Source organism: Tyto alba, unplaced genomic scaffold (assembly GCF_018691265.1).
Source record: "Tyto alba isolate M040663 unplaced genomic scaffold, T.alba_DEE_v4.0 Super-Scaffold_13, whole genome shotgun sequence".
In the NCBI taxonomy this organism is placed as follows: Eukaryota; Metazoa; Chordata; class Aves; order Strigiformes; family Tytonidae; genus Tyto; species Tyto alba.
In genome coordinates, this window is record NW_024881275.1 from 39,452,700 (window position 1) to 39,469,928 (window position 17,229).

The 17,229-nt window shown below is 37.3% G+C and overlaps 1 protein-coding gene across 4 annotated transcripts in view; it reads left to right on the top strand.

Annotated features, from left to right (window-relative positions):
- SPIN1 (spindlin 1) overlaps positions 1–13,045 on the top strand; it is a 57,904-nt gene extending 44,859 nt beyond the window's left edge. For all 4 annotated transcript variants that reach the window (XM_033005073.2, XM_042787666.1, XM_033005074.2 and 1 more), the window contains exons 3-6: positions 2,777–2,825; positions 8,184–8,437; positions 9,450–9,683; positions 12,428–13,045. In XM_033005073.2, the coding sequence (XP_032860964.1) occupies positions 2,777–2,825; positions 8,184–8,437; positions 9,450–9,683; positions 12,428–12,627 (737 nt within the window). In that variant the 3' untranslated portion in view covers positions 12,628–13,045. The remainder of the gene's footprint in view (positions 1–2,776; positions 2,826–8,183; positions 8,438–9,449; positions 9,684–12,427) is intronic.
- Positions 13,046–17,229: the final 4,184 nt, after the last annotated feature.

Consider the following 17,229-nt stretch of genomic DNA (forward strand, 5'->3'; position numbering starts at 1 on the left):
GCACCTCATTTTGTTGCTGAGCATGGCATCAGGTGGTATGGAAGAATATCCCTTTGGTCAGCTGTCTCAGCTGTGCCCTGTCCCAGCTTTTTGTGCACCTCCAGTTGACTTGCCGAAGAGGCCCTGATGCTGTGTAAGCACTGCTCAGCAGTGACTAAACATCAGTGTGTTTTCAACACTGCTTTCAGGACAAATCCAAAACATAGACCCATACAAGCAACCATGAATAAATTTAACACCATTCCAGCCAAAAACAGTACAACAAGGAAGACTGGGAGAACCAGGATCAAGATAGACATATCCTGGCCATTTATCATCCTCAGCATACATAGCAACCATCACTTTAACAGGGTCTATTTGCATTGACCTTAGTAAATGATCCCTACACCTGGACGGTGGCTACGATCCGAGGCTGCAGTTTTCACTGTAAGAACTTTGATTTTTCTGGCTGTGCACATCACCTTTTATACATCATGTTATCTTTTGTAACTTTTTTCTATCATATTTTTCTTGCATATCTCCTCTGCTGACTTCACTACTGTTCACAGGTAGCTTTCTAATCAAACAGAACAAGCCTGCTTTCCCTTTTCCCCTCTCCAACTTATTAGAAACTTTCTATTTTTCATATTCATCCCAAAATATCACTGGGATCAGTGCAATGTTTTTCTATCCATAAGAAATTTGACTTAGTCTCTGTTTCTTTTTTTCCAATTTATCAGCTAGCTTTTGTTAGCACTCACAAGGTTTTACACCCTCTAAACACTGCAGTCTGTTCAGTACCATTCCTTACTCACAGTGCGAGTCACCTCTTTTAGGCTCTTATTCATGACTCAAGTGCTAAATCATAATTCCCAGTATTACTGAACTGTTGGTACGTAATGTTCACCCTATTGTGTCACAGACTATCATGACTATCAGGAGTCTACCGCTCTCTGGCCACTTTTTTGAGGGTTTTTAAAAGTTGTTTGACATTGCAGTGGTTTTTGGTTTAGCAGAATGTTACAATCATAAAATCACCAGTTCTTAGCAGAATGTAGTAATTGCAATATACAATTGCATCTCAGTACAAATGTGATTCTGTTTACTGGTCTCTATAACATGCTCACTGTCACAGCACTGGGCATCCCCAGTTTCCTGGAAGGAATACATGAGTTGAGGCCAGCTCAAGCCTGTTGGTCTTCTCAAAGCTCTCTTCTTTATTCGATTTTTATGTGCTCTGTTAGGCTGAGATGTGTATATACTTCCCCAGTGCTGGTCTGGCTAACTCAGGAATATGTGTATTTGCACCCTTTTGATTTACTCAGGGATGAAAGGTTACACACACAGTTGAACTGTTGTAGCTGATTGATCGTTTCAGCTGCCATTTGCCTAGAACAAAGACGGCACAGGACGCTGATTTGTTAAGTTCAGCATTCTTACTAATATTTGTGATCAGTCACTACTTACGTCCATCCCTGAATTTCTGTATTGGGTTGTATGGTAAGGGTTTTGGTAGCAGGAGGGGCTACAGGGGTGGCTCCTGTGAGAAGCTGCTAGAAGCTTCCCCCATGTCTGATAGAGCCAATGCCAGCCAGAGCCAAGTCAGACTCACCACTGGCCAAGGATGAGCCCGTTGGTGACAAAGGTAGTGCCTTTGGGATAACATTTAAGAATGGGAAAAAGTTGCTCCAACAACAATTGCAGCCAGAAGAGGGGAGTAAGAAAATCTGAGAGAAACAACTCTGCAGACACCAGGGTCACTGAAAGAGTGGGAGGAGGTGCTGCAGGCACCAGAGTGGAGACCCCTGCAGCCTGTGGTGAGGACCACGGTGAGGCAGGCTGTGCCCTGCAGCCCATGGAGGTCCATGGTGGAGCAGATCCCCACCTGCAGCCCAGGGAGGACCCCACGCCAGAGCAGGTGGATGCCCAAAGGAGGCTGAGACCCCGTGGGAATGCCGGGCTGGAGCAGGCTCCTGTCAGGACCTGTGGACCCGTGGAGAGAGAGGACCCACACTGGAACAGGTCTCCTGGCAGAACCTGAAGCCTTGTTGCAGATCCATGCTGGAGCAGTCCATTCCTGAAAGACTGCACCCTGTGGAAGGGACACACACGTGGAGCAGTTCATGAAGGACTGCGGTCCATTGGAAGGACTCATGTTTGGGAAGTTTGTAGAGGACTGTCTCCCGTAGGAGGGACCACACGTGGCAGCACATGAATAGTATGAGGAGTCCTCCCCCTGAGGAGGAAGAAGTGACAGAGACAACATGTGATGAAATGACTGCAACAACCATGTCCTGTCCCTCTGTGCTATTGGAGGGGAGGAGGTAGAGAAATCAGGAGTGAAATTGAGCTGAGAAGAAGGGAAGGGTGTGGAAAGGTGTTTTAACATGTGTCTTTATCTTCCCATTACCCTAATCTGAATTAAATTAATTTTCTCCAACTGAGGTGTTTTGCCCATAAAGGTAATTGCTGAGTGATCTCTCCCTGTCCTTCCTTGTCTCAACCCACAAACCTGCTATTACATTTTCTCTTCCCATCCAGCTGAGGAGGGAGAGTGGTAGAGCAGCTTTGGTGGGCACCTGGCATCCATCTGGGGTCAACTGCAGCTTCATGATCACATAGCCTGTGTCTGTCTCTGCAGAGTCTTCTCCCATTGTAGCAGTTCATTGATCAGTCATGAAGTGTTTGGATTCTTTATGTTTTGACATTCAGAAGGAAGACGTCTGTGTAAGGTGGCTTTTTTGGCATTGTATACACACTTTATTTTTCAATAATTCCAACATCATTTATATTGTAGGTCATGCAGGAGTGTCTGCCAGCATGATGAAGAAAAGAACTTCCCACAAGTAAGTTGTTAGTATTTTTATTAAAGTATAGCTCTCAGTGCCTGGAAATACTGTTCTAGAAATATATCTGTATTGTTCTACTCACTTTGTTCTTGAAAGTCACGTGGAATAATACTCAATCTGTACACATATGTAGTCAGACTTTCAGTTCTTTCAGAAGGGTAGTAGGAAAGAATGCCCCACAAAGTTTCAAACATTGTTTTGAGTGTTAATATGAAATTATACTTGAATGCAATTTTGTAATTCTTTCTGGAATTCAAAGAGAAGGAGTTCCAAGCCAGAAATTAGCCACATGTACTGTAGGATCTCTGTTTTCTGTCGCATATTTCATGCGTTGTCACCAGACCAATAAAAACTGCAAAGTATGCTTACTGATAACCTAGTCTGGACGTAATCTTGGAAGTAGCTAATCTTGTATTCACTACAGCTGTAGTTTTGAAAAGGATTTTTCACATTTCTGAAATAAAGAATATACTGAAATACTTCTGTAAGAAGGCTGCTATTTGTGTGTGAAGGATACCTGCTTATCCTACACATTCATGGCACATACTTTTCCCTCTACAACATTCTTAAATATTATCAGATGAACATTGGTGAGTTGCTGTGTGAAAACAGAGGTAATATTCTGGGCATAATTGGTCTTACTGTCAAACAGCAAGATATCATATCTGATTACATCTCTGGTGGGAGAGGTCTAAGCTGGGTAAGTGTGAAAGTTACTGAAATGTTGCTAGTTGTATTCTAAGTATAAAGTCCTATAGTGGTGCATCAATTGAAAGTGATTTGTTCAGGAGGTGTATTTTCCATGATTAACATAGTTAATCACTGCTAACAGTGTTAACTGTTTCCCAGAGACAACACCTGATGTAAAACTACTCTAGCCCCTTCCACCAGCTCATCATTATCCATTCTTGTCTATCTTCACAGAAGGCAAAGAGAAACATTTATTTGTCTAGGGGCAGGTAGAGTTGGTTAAAACTTAATTTTTCTTGTTCTCTTTCAACCGCTCAGAGAAAGGAGTGTATGATGGGAAGACTATCAGAGGTGGGTTGCCTTTTGTACTTGAGGGTGGCTAGATTTGTCTTTGTTGTTGTGTTGATATACACTTATTTAAATACCTAAATAGGCTGTAAATTTGTTAGCATAAAGGCTTTTATGGGGCATAAAAATTTTGATCCTAAGTGACATGATTTTGAGGCGTTTAACTTAAGCATCCAGCTTAGTTTTATGTTATTGTAGCCTAGTTAAATTGTTTATTAATTATTTAGTAAAGGTTTTTTATACCAAATCAAGATGATTTCTTGCGTGCTGCTCACTGACTTGTCTGAGAATGAGGCAGAGAAGTAGAGAATTGTTCATATTTGTAGTTTACCATAAATGAGTAGGATATGAACGGTTATATAATAATATATGATGATGCTACTCTGAGCCATTACGGTAGATAATGAGCTAGTAATGCATATGTTGTCACTGATTTAGTTATTTATTTAGTTATTCATCATTTAGAGAAAAAGAGGAACAACCCTACTGGCACTTGAAGGCCATCGAGGAGATTTCAAACTAGCTTCAGAAGGTTTGTGACAGGGGAAGGAGCCAAGAGGATGGAACAGGGCATGAGTCAGTAATTGAGGATGTGATAGAATGAGCAATGTGGATAGGTCTTCTTTACCGAATGGTAGTTAACTGTTGAGCCTTTTGGAAATGGTTTCTGTGGTTATAGGGCAGTTCTTCCAAGTGCTCTGTCAATGGGTGGTGGTCATCTCTGCCAATATGATGGCTGACCTCACTGTCATCGGATCAGTTATTAATTTCCCAGATCTCATTCTTTCTACCCTTGGTGCATAAGGAAGAGTGCAGGAAATAGTATGAAACAATCCTTTCTTCATAGACTCTTCAGATTTCTTGTAGTAACAATTGAGGGACTTTGAGGCACAGGTTATACCTGCAATTTAACTACAAGTGCACTTAAATATTTTAAAATTCTGATCCCACTTAAAGCTAACTTGTAATCTTGGTTCCTGCAGCATCTGAAGATGAAATTCAGAACTGAAAGATGGCTTTTGAGGGAATACAGAAAGTACTTTAAAACTTTTGCCTCAACTAATGTGCCTCATAGTCTGAATACTGTGAAAATTAGTTAATAACAATTATCACCATACTGCTATTATTGATAATCTGTAATAAGATCACAATTGTAATCATTTTTTGATCCTATTTTTAATAGCTTTTCTGCTCAGCACCATGAAAGACTTGAAATTGTACTGACCATTGATGCTCTACTGCATTTATACTGTTTTGTAGTTTTCCTTCCCGTTTTTCACAGTTTGCCTTTTTTGCCCATTTGAGGGATACAGTTTTCTTTCACCCTTCTGTTTTTATCCTTAGTTCTACTCCATGATGTTTTTCTGAGATGAGATGATCAGGAATAAAAAACAACAACCAAACCTAAATGGATAACTTTACTTGATAGGTTATTGGGAATTGCCATTCTCCTTTTTATAAAAGGTTTATATGCTGGTTTGTCTTTCAAGCACAACCCTGATGCAATGGTTGAATTTTTTTCTGTTACCAGTCATGTGCAGTTCTGCAGTACATTGGTTTCCCTGGTAGCAGCTGCCACATAAAAGTTTGTTTGAGGGCTGTATAAATACAGCTTTAAAATCTGGGAATATTTATTTCTGCCTGTGTAGTCTTTAGAAAGTTTCTAAAGTCAGGTTCTGATAATTAAACCTTTTCACATAACTAGGTTTTACTTACCAGCTTACTGCCTTCAAGATAAGGAAGAGGATCTGAAATTTTGGGGGATTAAAGGGCCATTTACAGTGAAGATGTGTCTGGTGTGTCAAGAGCTATTTCCAGGACTTGCTGTTTTCTGTTTTTTCTGACTCCATGTTTTGAATGTCTAGGAGAATTGTTGTGGAATTTTAAACATAATTGTAATGAAACAGAAGGGAAAAATTGTGTTGGACCTTCTGGATATAGCATCGTAGAAGGCTATGTACATTTGTATTACTTGGTATATCACAGAAATAACCCACTGTTGAGGAGAGGAGAAATTTCAGTTGGTTACTTGGTTGTCTTACTTGGAGGTATATTCATAGCGATTATTTATTGATGGTTAGAAACCCATGCTTGGTTTTTTACCACATGTTCAGATGTAAGAAGTAGGTTTTCCTTGGTAATTTACTAGTTTGAAAATCACATTTCTTACAGTATGAATCACTGCAAATGAGAGTGAATGGCTGTTCAGCAGTATAACCTTCAAACAAAATCTTGAACTGCAAGTACACCTGGCAAGTACTTGGCTTGTAATTAAATTTGTAATACTTTTTGCTCTCTGAGGCATTTTAAAGGTATTTACTAGTTTGAACTCAGTTAGGTAGGCTTTTTCCATCATATTTTTTAAAATGAGTGCAGAGCTTTTCACTTAATTGTTCCAATTTAAACATTGGAGTGGTTTATGCTTTATAGGCATAAGGTAAAATTGACTGTGAGGTTGTACGTGACTAGTGTTATTTTTACATTTTTCAATGATGAGATGATTAGCACCATAGACAAACAGCTTAAAAATAACATTGGTTTATCTATTTTATTTTTTTTTTGTCTTCAGTTGGTTCTATTCTTATTTAGAATGGAACTATGATTCATTAGAACTAAATATATTAATTCCATGCCAAACAAACTCATTTTTATTGTGCCAAGAACCAGATCTCTGATCTCATTTTGTAACAGTAAACTAGTACTGAGGCTGTCATGATTAAAATGTGTATATATATACTTGAGCAAGAACTAGAATTTGTGTTCTAGTTTCTGCATAAAATTAGAAACAGCTTTGTGGGAGAGTGTTTCTTAACTGGAAGAATTTGGAGTTCCTGTTATAACCTGTGCTATCTAAGTTAGGAATACAAAAACTGCAGTTTGATCTTGCTGAAGAGCTCCACTGATAACAAAAGTGAATTTTGGCAAAACCCCCTGCTGAGATCTTCTTGGTGAATTAAGAGTCTGGAGGTGGGACAAGCTGCTGAAGGAATTGTACATCTTGTTTTTCATAGTTGTGATTATATCTTCAGCACTAAGCATTCCAATGTCATGTAGTGAGCACATTATTCTGAAAGACTGCTTACAGGATTTCAATGGTATGATTGTTATTTGTCTTTTTTTGGATCATACAGGGACTTCTCTGAGAGCATTCATCGTTCCTGGAGACATTTCTCTTTAATCACTATCTCTAATCTAAGGAAGAGTATTGTTTTCTGCAACTGATACTCTCTTTTAGGTGTTGCTTTTAAGCATGGTAGTGGTGTTCATATTTTACTGCCACTTAAATTAAGCATGCTACAAGTAGTAACCCAAAACTTTAGTTTACAATTAGTTGACATTCATGAGAATTTTGATCAGTCAAACCTCTAAATGGTCTTTTTAGGAATTAATATGTGCATTGTAACATGCTAAAATAGGCACAATATTAATTTCTTATCACCAGTATAATGCCATAGTATTCCTTAGTTTCTTCCATTTGTATTCAATGTTGTCAATTCATGGTTTTAATAACTGAGTAGAACAAAACTTGCAGAACACTTTCAGTGATTTAAAACTGTCAGATAGCTTACATGGCTGTTGATCAGAACAACTGTTATTCACCAGAGGGAATTTCCTTGCATATTCCATGAAAATATAGGAAGGACAAAAAAGTATATTTAATCTGTTTTCTGCCTTAGAGAGTATCCCTTCTATTGCCATTACCATTGCATACCATTTTTCTTTCGCTGTACTAAAAAGGGATGCTAGAGAAGTGTTGTCGCTACAATGTGTCTTCAAAAATCCTTGAAGTCAAAAATATCTGTAAATGGAAAAGGAAGCTAAATTTCCTTCAGGTGAAAACACAAGTTAGGGAAAATAAATACCTTGGAAGAAATTTAGTCAGCTGCTGGTAGTGTTTCCACTGACTACTTTCTTCTGGGACAGGAGTTGTGTTTACTGTTCTGCAGAGAGCAACAAGGTAGTAAAGTTATAATAGTGCCAGGCAACCATGTGCTTCAAGACCTGATCAGGTGAGTTTTACTTTTAACATTCAGTGTAGCAAGGGCTAAAATGGTTCTTTTGGCTTAAGAAAACCAGTTTTAGAAATGCCTGTTAGGAAACTGGTCTTACAAAGAACATCAAAAATGTTTCACTACTTTTCGGTGTGTTTTTCTTTTTTTTTGCCAATACAGTGTAATATGCTTTATACCCTAATTTGAATAAGGTGCACTAAGCTATGAAATATACTGCCATCTTAAAAAGCGTACAGCTCTTGTCTGATGTAGAATTTTGAATATGTATGTACTTGTTTAATATTATGTTTGTATCTGTGTACAGAAAGCATAGAAACAATGTGGGACCAAGCAAACCTATTTCTCAGCCACGAAGAAATATTGTAGGCTGCAGAATACAGCATGGATGGAAAGAAGGGAGTGGACCTGTAACACAGTGGAAGGGCACAGTTCTTGATCAAGTTCCTGTAAATCCCTCTCTCTATCTTATAAAGTATGATGGATTTGACTGTGTGTATGGACTAGAACTGCACAAAGATGAAAGAGTTTCAGCTCTTGAAGTTCTTCCAGACAGAGTTGGTAGGTGTTTTGGTTTTTCTCCTAGATTCACATATATATAAGCTGACATTTACTTTTAAATGTTCTCCAGTAATCTCTCCAGACTTCCCCCAAGATAGCATCTGACCACTTAGGTGTTACTAGTCAATTTTGGTTTTGTCACATGGCAGGTAATCTAAATGCTCTGTTTAAATTTTCTTGATTCCATGAAGATTTGATGATACCAGTCAGTGCAGTGCTGTCTTCTGTCTTTAAGTGGTATGCAATACATTCTGTGTTTTTTGTTTAGAGTCTTGTGCCTAAGAACATATGGAAAGTTAACAATGATATTTCTGCTAAACTTAAACTCAGAGCAATATTGGATGTGTTGTCTGTTGTGTGTGTCTGACAGAAATAATGTTACTTTTCTCCTCATGTACTTCCCCTAAGTACTGTTAGTAATGGGGGGAAAAGGCATTTTCTAAGTGAAATAACTTGATTAGTAACTAGGCTTTTTGATTTTCAGAATTAGACCTGGCTTGTTAAACTGTAGGGTTTTCAAACTGCAAAGTTTGACATTTACTCGAGTGATTACTAGTTTATAAACAGTTTAAGCTGTTTCTTCTTCTGACTGCAAAACAAGCAATAGCAGTCTCTAGAGTAGTGCTGGGGGGAACTAAATCCAAAAGTTTCATTAATAACTTCATAGACTTAATCTGTGATTGGCTTCTCTTCCTCTTCTCTCCTGCCTGCCTCTCCCTGTCCGGTATATAGTTAAAATACAAAGAGTCTTCACTTCTGTGGCCTCAGTGTATCTCCCTCTACCTTGCATAATGACTGCTGGATCATAGGGAGCACGATGATGTATTGTTACTTTAACAACATTGTGAAGTTCTGCAGTTCTTCAGTATAAACTCTTTGGAATGGACAGCGTTTGTTTTGTATATTAATTGACTAACTTCAGTGAAATTTGTTTATGAATAAGAGTAAAGATTATTCTTCACGAAGACATATCTGTGCTATTGAACTAATTTATGAAATGCTGTCATTTCAGCTTCATCTCGAATTAGTGATGCCCACCTGGCAGACACAATGATTGGTAAAGCTGTGGAACATATGTTTGAGACAGAGGATGGCTCAAAAGATGAGTGGAGGGGGATGGTTTTGGCTCGAGCTCCTATTATGAACACATGGTTTTATATTACGTACGAGAAAGATCCCGTCTTGTACATGTACCAACTCTTAGATGATTATAAAGAAGGTGACCTTCGCATTATGCCTGATTCAAGTAAGTAGGACAGTCACTGTTTTCTTCTGGAAAGTGGCAGCTTTTTATATTAACATTTGACTTTGTTTTATTTATGGACAGGAGAGCTGACAAGCAAAGATCTTGTTTGTTACTGCATTTAATTTTCTTCTTTTTTTTTAAGTATCACTACTATAAAAGGTTATAGCACAACAAAGAACATCTGTGCTAACTGCTGAAATATTTTATCAGCAGTGACACACACAGGGAAAGCATTTTCTATAATTACTCCTAATTCTGCTGAAAATATGTACATACTCCTGTGGAAGAAAGTATGCCTGGATTTTTTAATGAGAGCTGACAAACCAGAAGTTACCCACTGTTGTTTTCTTATAGAAGTATCACAACTCATTAAGATGGCTCATGATTCATGTTTCTGAAACAATTCTTGTGGGAATAATCTTTTGGGACCAACTAATATAGTCAGATTAATTCCATTGGGGTAGGTGTTTTCAGTGTGAAAACTTTTGAGTAACTTCTTGAGGGAAAGAAATACTAATATTTTGAAAACTTGTTTTCTCTCATATATTGCAACACACTAATAAGAAAACTATTTCAGCAGATAAGGAAGGAATATTTTTTTCCTCTCTTCTTGAAGTGAAAGTCATCAGGAATTTTTGTGTTAGTTTAGAAGGATTTTCAGAGAATAAATGTTGTTCAGGAGATTTGGATAGCCAGTACAAAAAAGAGGAAAAAAAGCTTGTAAGGAATACTTTGGTTTTACTTCTCCCATGTACCTAAAACACTTCTGACAGAGGCAGCCTGGGCTTCAAAGAAGATTAATAATTGGATAATTGTACTGGTTGGCTAACTGAAGTGTAGTTACGTGTTATAATTAATTTGTTTAGTTTGACACTGTCTTCCTTCAGATATAGCACTGATAACAGTCTTCTGGCTAAATAAACAAGTGGCACTTATTTGCATAATGTCTGTAATAATCATCTGTGCTTAGATATTTTTCCCACCACACTCACAAAAAGCAACCGATCTGCTGCTTTTAAAGAGTGAGCCACCAAATGTTAATTGAAAAAAGTGACTTTCCTCTTCCTAAAGAAATAAAGCAAGCTCTTTCAAATTTGAACTTTCAGATAATTTGTTCTTGGTCTTTCTTAACTATTAAAAAGGTGTTGGAATGTATTTTAAGTGTTCTCTGCTTTCTTCTACCTTTGGGGGTGGGGGTAGGGAAGGAGCTTGTGCTTTCTTTCCATTTAAGAGCTAACTGTCTTTAGTGCACTTTTCCCTCTGTGCTCACCACCAGACTATGTACTGCTTACCTGTTTCCAAAACACTTCCAAGTATTTGCTACCTCCTCTGAATCTGCATGCTTTCCAGATCTTTTGAATTGTATCCTTAAGTCAACGATTGATGTTAAGAGTAGTATTTTTGAAATCAGATTTTAGAATACCTGAAGTATGTCTGTAAATCTGGGGGAACTTGCTGTAGTATCTCTCTTCTCAAAGACAGGCTTTGCATACATGAGGAGACCTAAATTTATAGATGATTTATTTTAAACTATTCTTTGGTCAGGGGAAAATGTATTGTTGGATCTGATACTAAAACTTTGTCAACACTTCATAATTCCTTGCAAATGAAAATGTAAGAGTTTAACTTGCATCTTTGCCAAGGAAGACTCTTCATATAAAACTGATATTACGAGGATAATAATGTATGACAGTGCATTTATAGAGGAACTGTAACAAAAATTGAAAGAGAAACTTCTTAAGTTTATGGAAGAGTCTTAAGTGTAAGTACAAGCCAAACTGTTCATTCCCTGTTGGGTTTTTTTTTTGATCGTTTGGGAGTTCTTTCACAACTCTCAGAACTGGAAAGAAAATGAGTGAAATCTGTGCGGGATTCTTAATGCAAACTTGGAACAAAGATGTTAATTTAAAAGCTTAGGATTTCAAGAATAAAGGCCACATTGGGTATAACCATCATTAAGAAAATTCCTCACTAGAATACAAAACACAAGTTTAGATAATCTAGTCAAAAGGAAGACCAGCTGAGAGAGGAGGTATGGTTAGCTTCTGGTTCTCCAGTACAGTGGTTTTACCTTTTATCACATTTGTTCTGTGATTGGCTTGTAACCAACCCGTTGGCAACTGCCATGTTACGTATCACAACTTTTTGTATCCAAAGTTAGCATAGGCATCATCTAAAATATAAGAATATTTCTGGCTAGGTATTGCTAGACAAGAAAATAATATGGTTAGACTTTACCAACGGCGGTATTCCAGTATGGAGCCAAAAGCCCTTTTCAGTATGGAGTTTATACTTACTAACATTTTAGAAGAGATGTCTTTGTTGCAGTGGTATGCATGTGCTGAAACTTCGAGTAATGTGTATGGGAAGAGGGAGGTTTAGTTTGGCTGCCTTTCTGCTAAGGAGATGCAGTTCCTTTTTCTGATGGTGGCTTAAATTCAATTATCCACAGACATCTTCTGTAACTTGTGTGTAAACCTTCATGTCAAAAGATTGACTTCTCTTATGAATCAGAACGCTATTTTTGTCTTAATAAAGCTGAAAGACAGTATTATTTGAAAATTTTTCTGCAACTGTACTTTCTATAAGCATGGTGCTTGTCTGAACAAAATGAATTTTCTACATATGCTGTATTTAAAACTTCTGATTGTTTCATATGAGTTTTAAAGAAAGACTCAGCAGTTGTCTTCTATACTGAAAAATTCCATTAATGTCTACCAAAGTACACTGGTTTTGTGTTACAGATGATTCGCCTCCTGCGGAACGGGAACCAGGGGAAGTTGTGGACAGCCTGGTAGGCAAACAAGTGGAATATGCCAAAGAAGATGGCTCAAAAAGGACTGGCATGGTCATTCATCAAGTTGAAGCCAAACCATCTGTCTATTTCATCAAGTTTGATGATGATTTCCATATTTATGTCTACGATTTGGTGAAGACATCCTAGACGTCATTGTGAACTTTTGCCAAATTTGTGGAACTATTAAATGTAAAATTTGTAGACACAAAGACTTGACTGCTTTCCAGTTTAATGAAAGCTTAAATGTCCCTGCGAACCCACAATCTCTGCCAGCAAAACTGTTTTGTTCTGAATAATACAAACAAACGTGACACATTTTGTTTAAGAGAGCTCCTTTTCTCGAAGGAAGTCAATATATTTGGGCAGGAGGGAGTTAAAAGCAAAGAACAGCTGCAAATTCAAGCTGTGTAAAGTTGATCTAGTATTGTAATCATTAATCTAAATTTTTTCATAGATTTTAACTTTTTCTTCAACCTTGCACTCACTTGTTCAACTGCCACATGCAAGTGTAGTTTGATATTTTGATATGCCTTCTTTTGTAACATTAAATTTAATTTCTTCGCTACTGGCAGTCCTTGTTTTCAGGGTTGGGACAGAGGTGACTTTTCTGATAGGTTTAAACAGTTTGAGCAGCATTAAGGAGTGCCTAACCCAAGTAACATCAATCTGCTGTGTTTCTACACTTTATTTCAAATTTAGCTTTTTAAGAACTTGCAGTACATGGAAATACTTGTGCATTTTTACTAGTCACAGGGCAGTAGGATATCATGTGTTTGACTTATGCACCTTTCAATGAAAAGGCTTTAAACTATAAAAATATATTTAATCTGTATAACCACTTAATTAGAAAATGCAGGTTAATGGCCCATATTTACAAGTTGTAGGAACCAGTAAAATCCACGCAACAAGGCTGCCTTCAATCCTAAATGTTGTACTTCTTTCTTTGTTATACACACTTCTTGGCGAAACCCAAGTGCTTGGTGCCACAACTTTAACAGTATATATGCTACTTCAGAAGACTTTAGACTACGCATTGGCAATCAGTAGTCTCATTTAATATCAGAACCTAGCAACCTGAATGTTTTCGTGTGGACTTAGAAGCCTAACAGTAGTTAATATTTTACATGGTAAATACAATCTCGTGCCGGGGGAGGGGGGGGGGGGGTGAGGAGGGGGGTGGGGGGGAGGGGGTTTGTCCTTTCACATTGAAGACTTACTTTAGAGAAGGAGAAGCATTTGTTGCTTTCTGCTCAGTCTGTTGCATTCATTTGTTTGTTTGTTTTGGTTCAGTTTTAATCATTTTGGTTCAAGAAGGCATCTTCCCAATTTATTCATTCTCTGGCTTTTCCACATAAGGAGTGTCCGGACAAATCTACAGCTTAAACCTGTTGTTGCCTTTTGTGGTGTACATTGTACTTGCTTTGAGGTATGCTGTTAACGTGAATTTCATTCTATGAACACTAGAGTTCTGCATGCCAGTGGTGTACTATCTAATGGAAGCTATAGGCAGTCTCAGTGGTTCAGTCATCTGCATTAGATTGTGGATGTAAATAGCAGCCCACAACAGCAAAATCCTTTCACAGTTTTAATCTTGCAAGATAGGTGTAAATTAAAATTAGGGTTTTTTAAGTGTGGCAGTTCTTAAAAGTATCAGAATTGCAACAATGATCAGCACAGAAACAAAATCACCATGTTACATTAAAGCAGAGCTCTGCAAGTTTCAAAGAACTACTTCACATGAATACTGTATGTGAAGAGTCAACACTGTTGATGGAAGGAACAAATACTCTGATATCCAACCGTATGCCGTCAGTGGAAGGATGCAGGAGAGGTGCTGTTAATCAGAGATCAGAGGTCCGGGTGACCTCTATTGTGGGTATTCTTGATACTGAAGACTCAGTGGTTTAAGCCCCTTTCTGTCCATTTTTTTTGCCTGGTTTCATACTTTAGCCTTAAGGCTTGTGCCTCATTATGCTGTTGAATGGTAATAAATACTCTCCATATAAATATGATACGTTAATTCTTTGTCCATTGCTACTATATTGCATTATGTCCAGTATTTCATCATGGGCAACCAAAGGCAGGCTATTGTCTTTCAGTGAATAGCTTCTCAATGCAGTCCTTAAGCACTAAGTACCTGAGTCGTAAATGTTCCTTGTGTTTTGAACAAAGTGAGCAGATTTGCAACACAGTGTTTTCATCCTGCAGATCTGTTATGTGTTTTCTATTGACTCTTAAGAGTCCTGCATGTAAATCTCAAAGCTGAGCCTGGCTCCATGAGCCCAAGTTGATATTTGTGGCACAAGAATGAGTGAGTGTATTGATTATACACAAGATACATGAATAACCTAGTACACTGAACTTTGGGCTATATATCTGAGGAATACAAGGTTTGTTTTGAAATACGAGGTTTAGGTCTACTGGAACATTTTTAGCATTAGGCTTGCATTTATGGGTTTTCTGCAAGCCTCTTGAATATACCACGTATTCTGCCAATTAGAGTATAATCTATAAATTTTATGGTTGTTTTTAGATGTCCCCGTTGTCTGTTGCGTGGGTATTTCTTTTCCTCTTTTTTCCTCTTTTTTTTTTTTTTTTTTTTTTTTTTGATCGCTTAAACCACCTTTTTGAGGCTTGAGACTAATTCCACTCCCTGCCCATCTGCTTTGGGCTTTGTTTTAGGCTCATGTTTCAGATCTGCATGCAGTGCTTGCGTTACCCTGGTAACTAAATGTTGGTTCCTTGTTATAGGGGTTCAACATTACTTTCCAAAATCACATAAGGCTTGTGATGTCACAAGCCATGGATCTTTGTATAAAAGTTACTCGCCTTTCACATTTACCTGCTGTAGTATTGTTGTATATTGTGTGTGTGCGTGTGTGTGATGTCAGGCTGCCATGTAAAACTTTTTAAAATGATTAAAAAAAAAAAAAAAAAACAAAAAACAAACAACTTAAATGCAGACCATCCTTTTTTGCATGCTTAGAGGGTTAGAACATTCAATGTAACAAACTAAAGTTGCATGTTAAAATGTTTAGGTTTTTGTTTCGTTCTGTTTTTATTTTGTGTTCAGTTTTTTGTGAATTTGCTTATTGTGCTGTTTTAATGGTTGTTAGTAGGATTAAATGCACCGGTGAGACGAGCATAGTGCCAACAGAAGGTAATTTTCCAGTTGTATGTGTCATACAGCATTTGAAGGGACCATGTATTCTGTTAAAGAAAAAATAAAACCACAGTTGATTAGCAAAACACTACATTTTTCTTCTTTCTTTTGAGTGCCAAACCCTAAACTACATTGGAGTAAACTATGGGGAAAGCCCTTTTTATTGCAACAGATAGAAGCCTTCTTTAAGTGAATTAATTAAAATTGGAGGCTTTATCTTCAGATAGAACTAACTAGTTGCTTCAGGGAAAAGAATTATAGTAAAAACAGTTTCTGGTTCCTTGAAAATGCTGTGCTTTTTGTATTTTACATCATTAGTGCAATTTGGATGGTTCTTGGTATGTGTATAGTTCAAAGGTCTTCGTGTTCACATTTTAAAATTAGGTAATGACTTCATCTTTAGAGCTTGGTTTCATTATTTTTATTTTATTTTGAACAATGTAGACAGTTCCCTGTTCTCTGCATTTAGAAGTATAAACACTTTAAATCTGTTACTTAATTCTGTAAGTAATTTTTATAACTATGATGTAACTCTATCCTTAAAACATTTAAAATAAACCCTTTATGTGCAACTTATGACTGTAAACTTTGTTCTCATGAGCAAAATGTAGTGATGTGATTTCAGATTGTGAAGAAGCAGTTTCTTCCGTTTTGTAATTAAAAAATATTTATTATTTTAATGCTGAGCCATATATGCTGGTATAATACTTGCCCTATGAAGTAAGTTTGCTTGCAAAGCTAAATCTTTGTTCTTTTTTCCAAGTAAGCATAAATGCTGATAAGATGAAACTTGTCTAAAGTAAATCATGCTCCTTAAATTCTATTTTACCAAACACAGAAAAAACCCCTCCAGGGGATTATGCAAGTCTGTGAAGGAGTCTCTATTTCCAGAGCACACAAAATATTTCAGCAGCGGGGAACAGCAGAAGCATTTGGCAGTGTATAGGTGATGATTTGTCTGCTTTGAATTAAGAAAACTCAAAATTCAATTAAGCACATTTTAGTGCTGATAAAAAAGCAAACTTGATCCAAATTAGAATGACGAGCAGATAACATCACCATGCTGCAGATATTTTTGAGTCATGTAAGTTGTTACAATTAATGCATGAATACTTAATTATTTTATATTGTTAAGTTACTAAGCTAGACTTTCAACATTGAAGAGATTTTCTTTATTCCTACCTCTTTTCTGATAGTAAAAGGGTATGTCTTATATGGATACACCAAAATACATTTTTGGCACCAAGCTCATTAGATGTATACTGAAGATCTTGGAGCATGCCAGCATGCAGTTGGGATGAATACCCAAGCCTCTTCAGTTCCCTTAGTTCAATGTCCTGTTTACTGTATCCTGTTGCCTGAGAGACTGGTCCCAGTGAAGATTTGTATCATGTACATCTGCAGATTAGGGAGAGTCTAAGACTTTGCTTTAGCAAGAGTATCACAACCAAAAAGCAGATATTAATCCATGTGAGCTGGCTACGTTAAATTATAGTTAAAAATAGATACACCAACATTTTATGATTAATGTCTGAACCTGTTCTGTATTACAGCTGATAAATGAACCTCACTTTTGTAGCATCTCT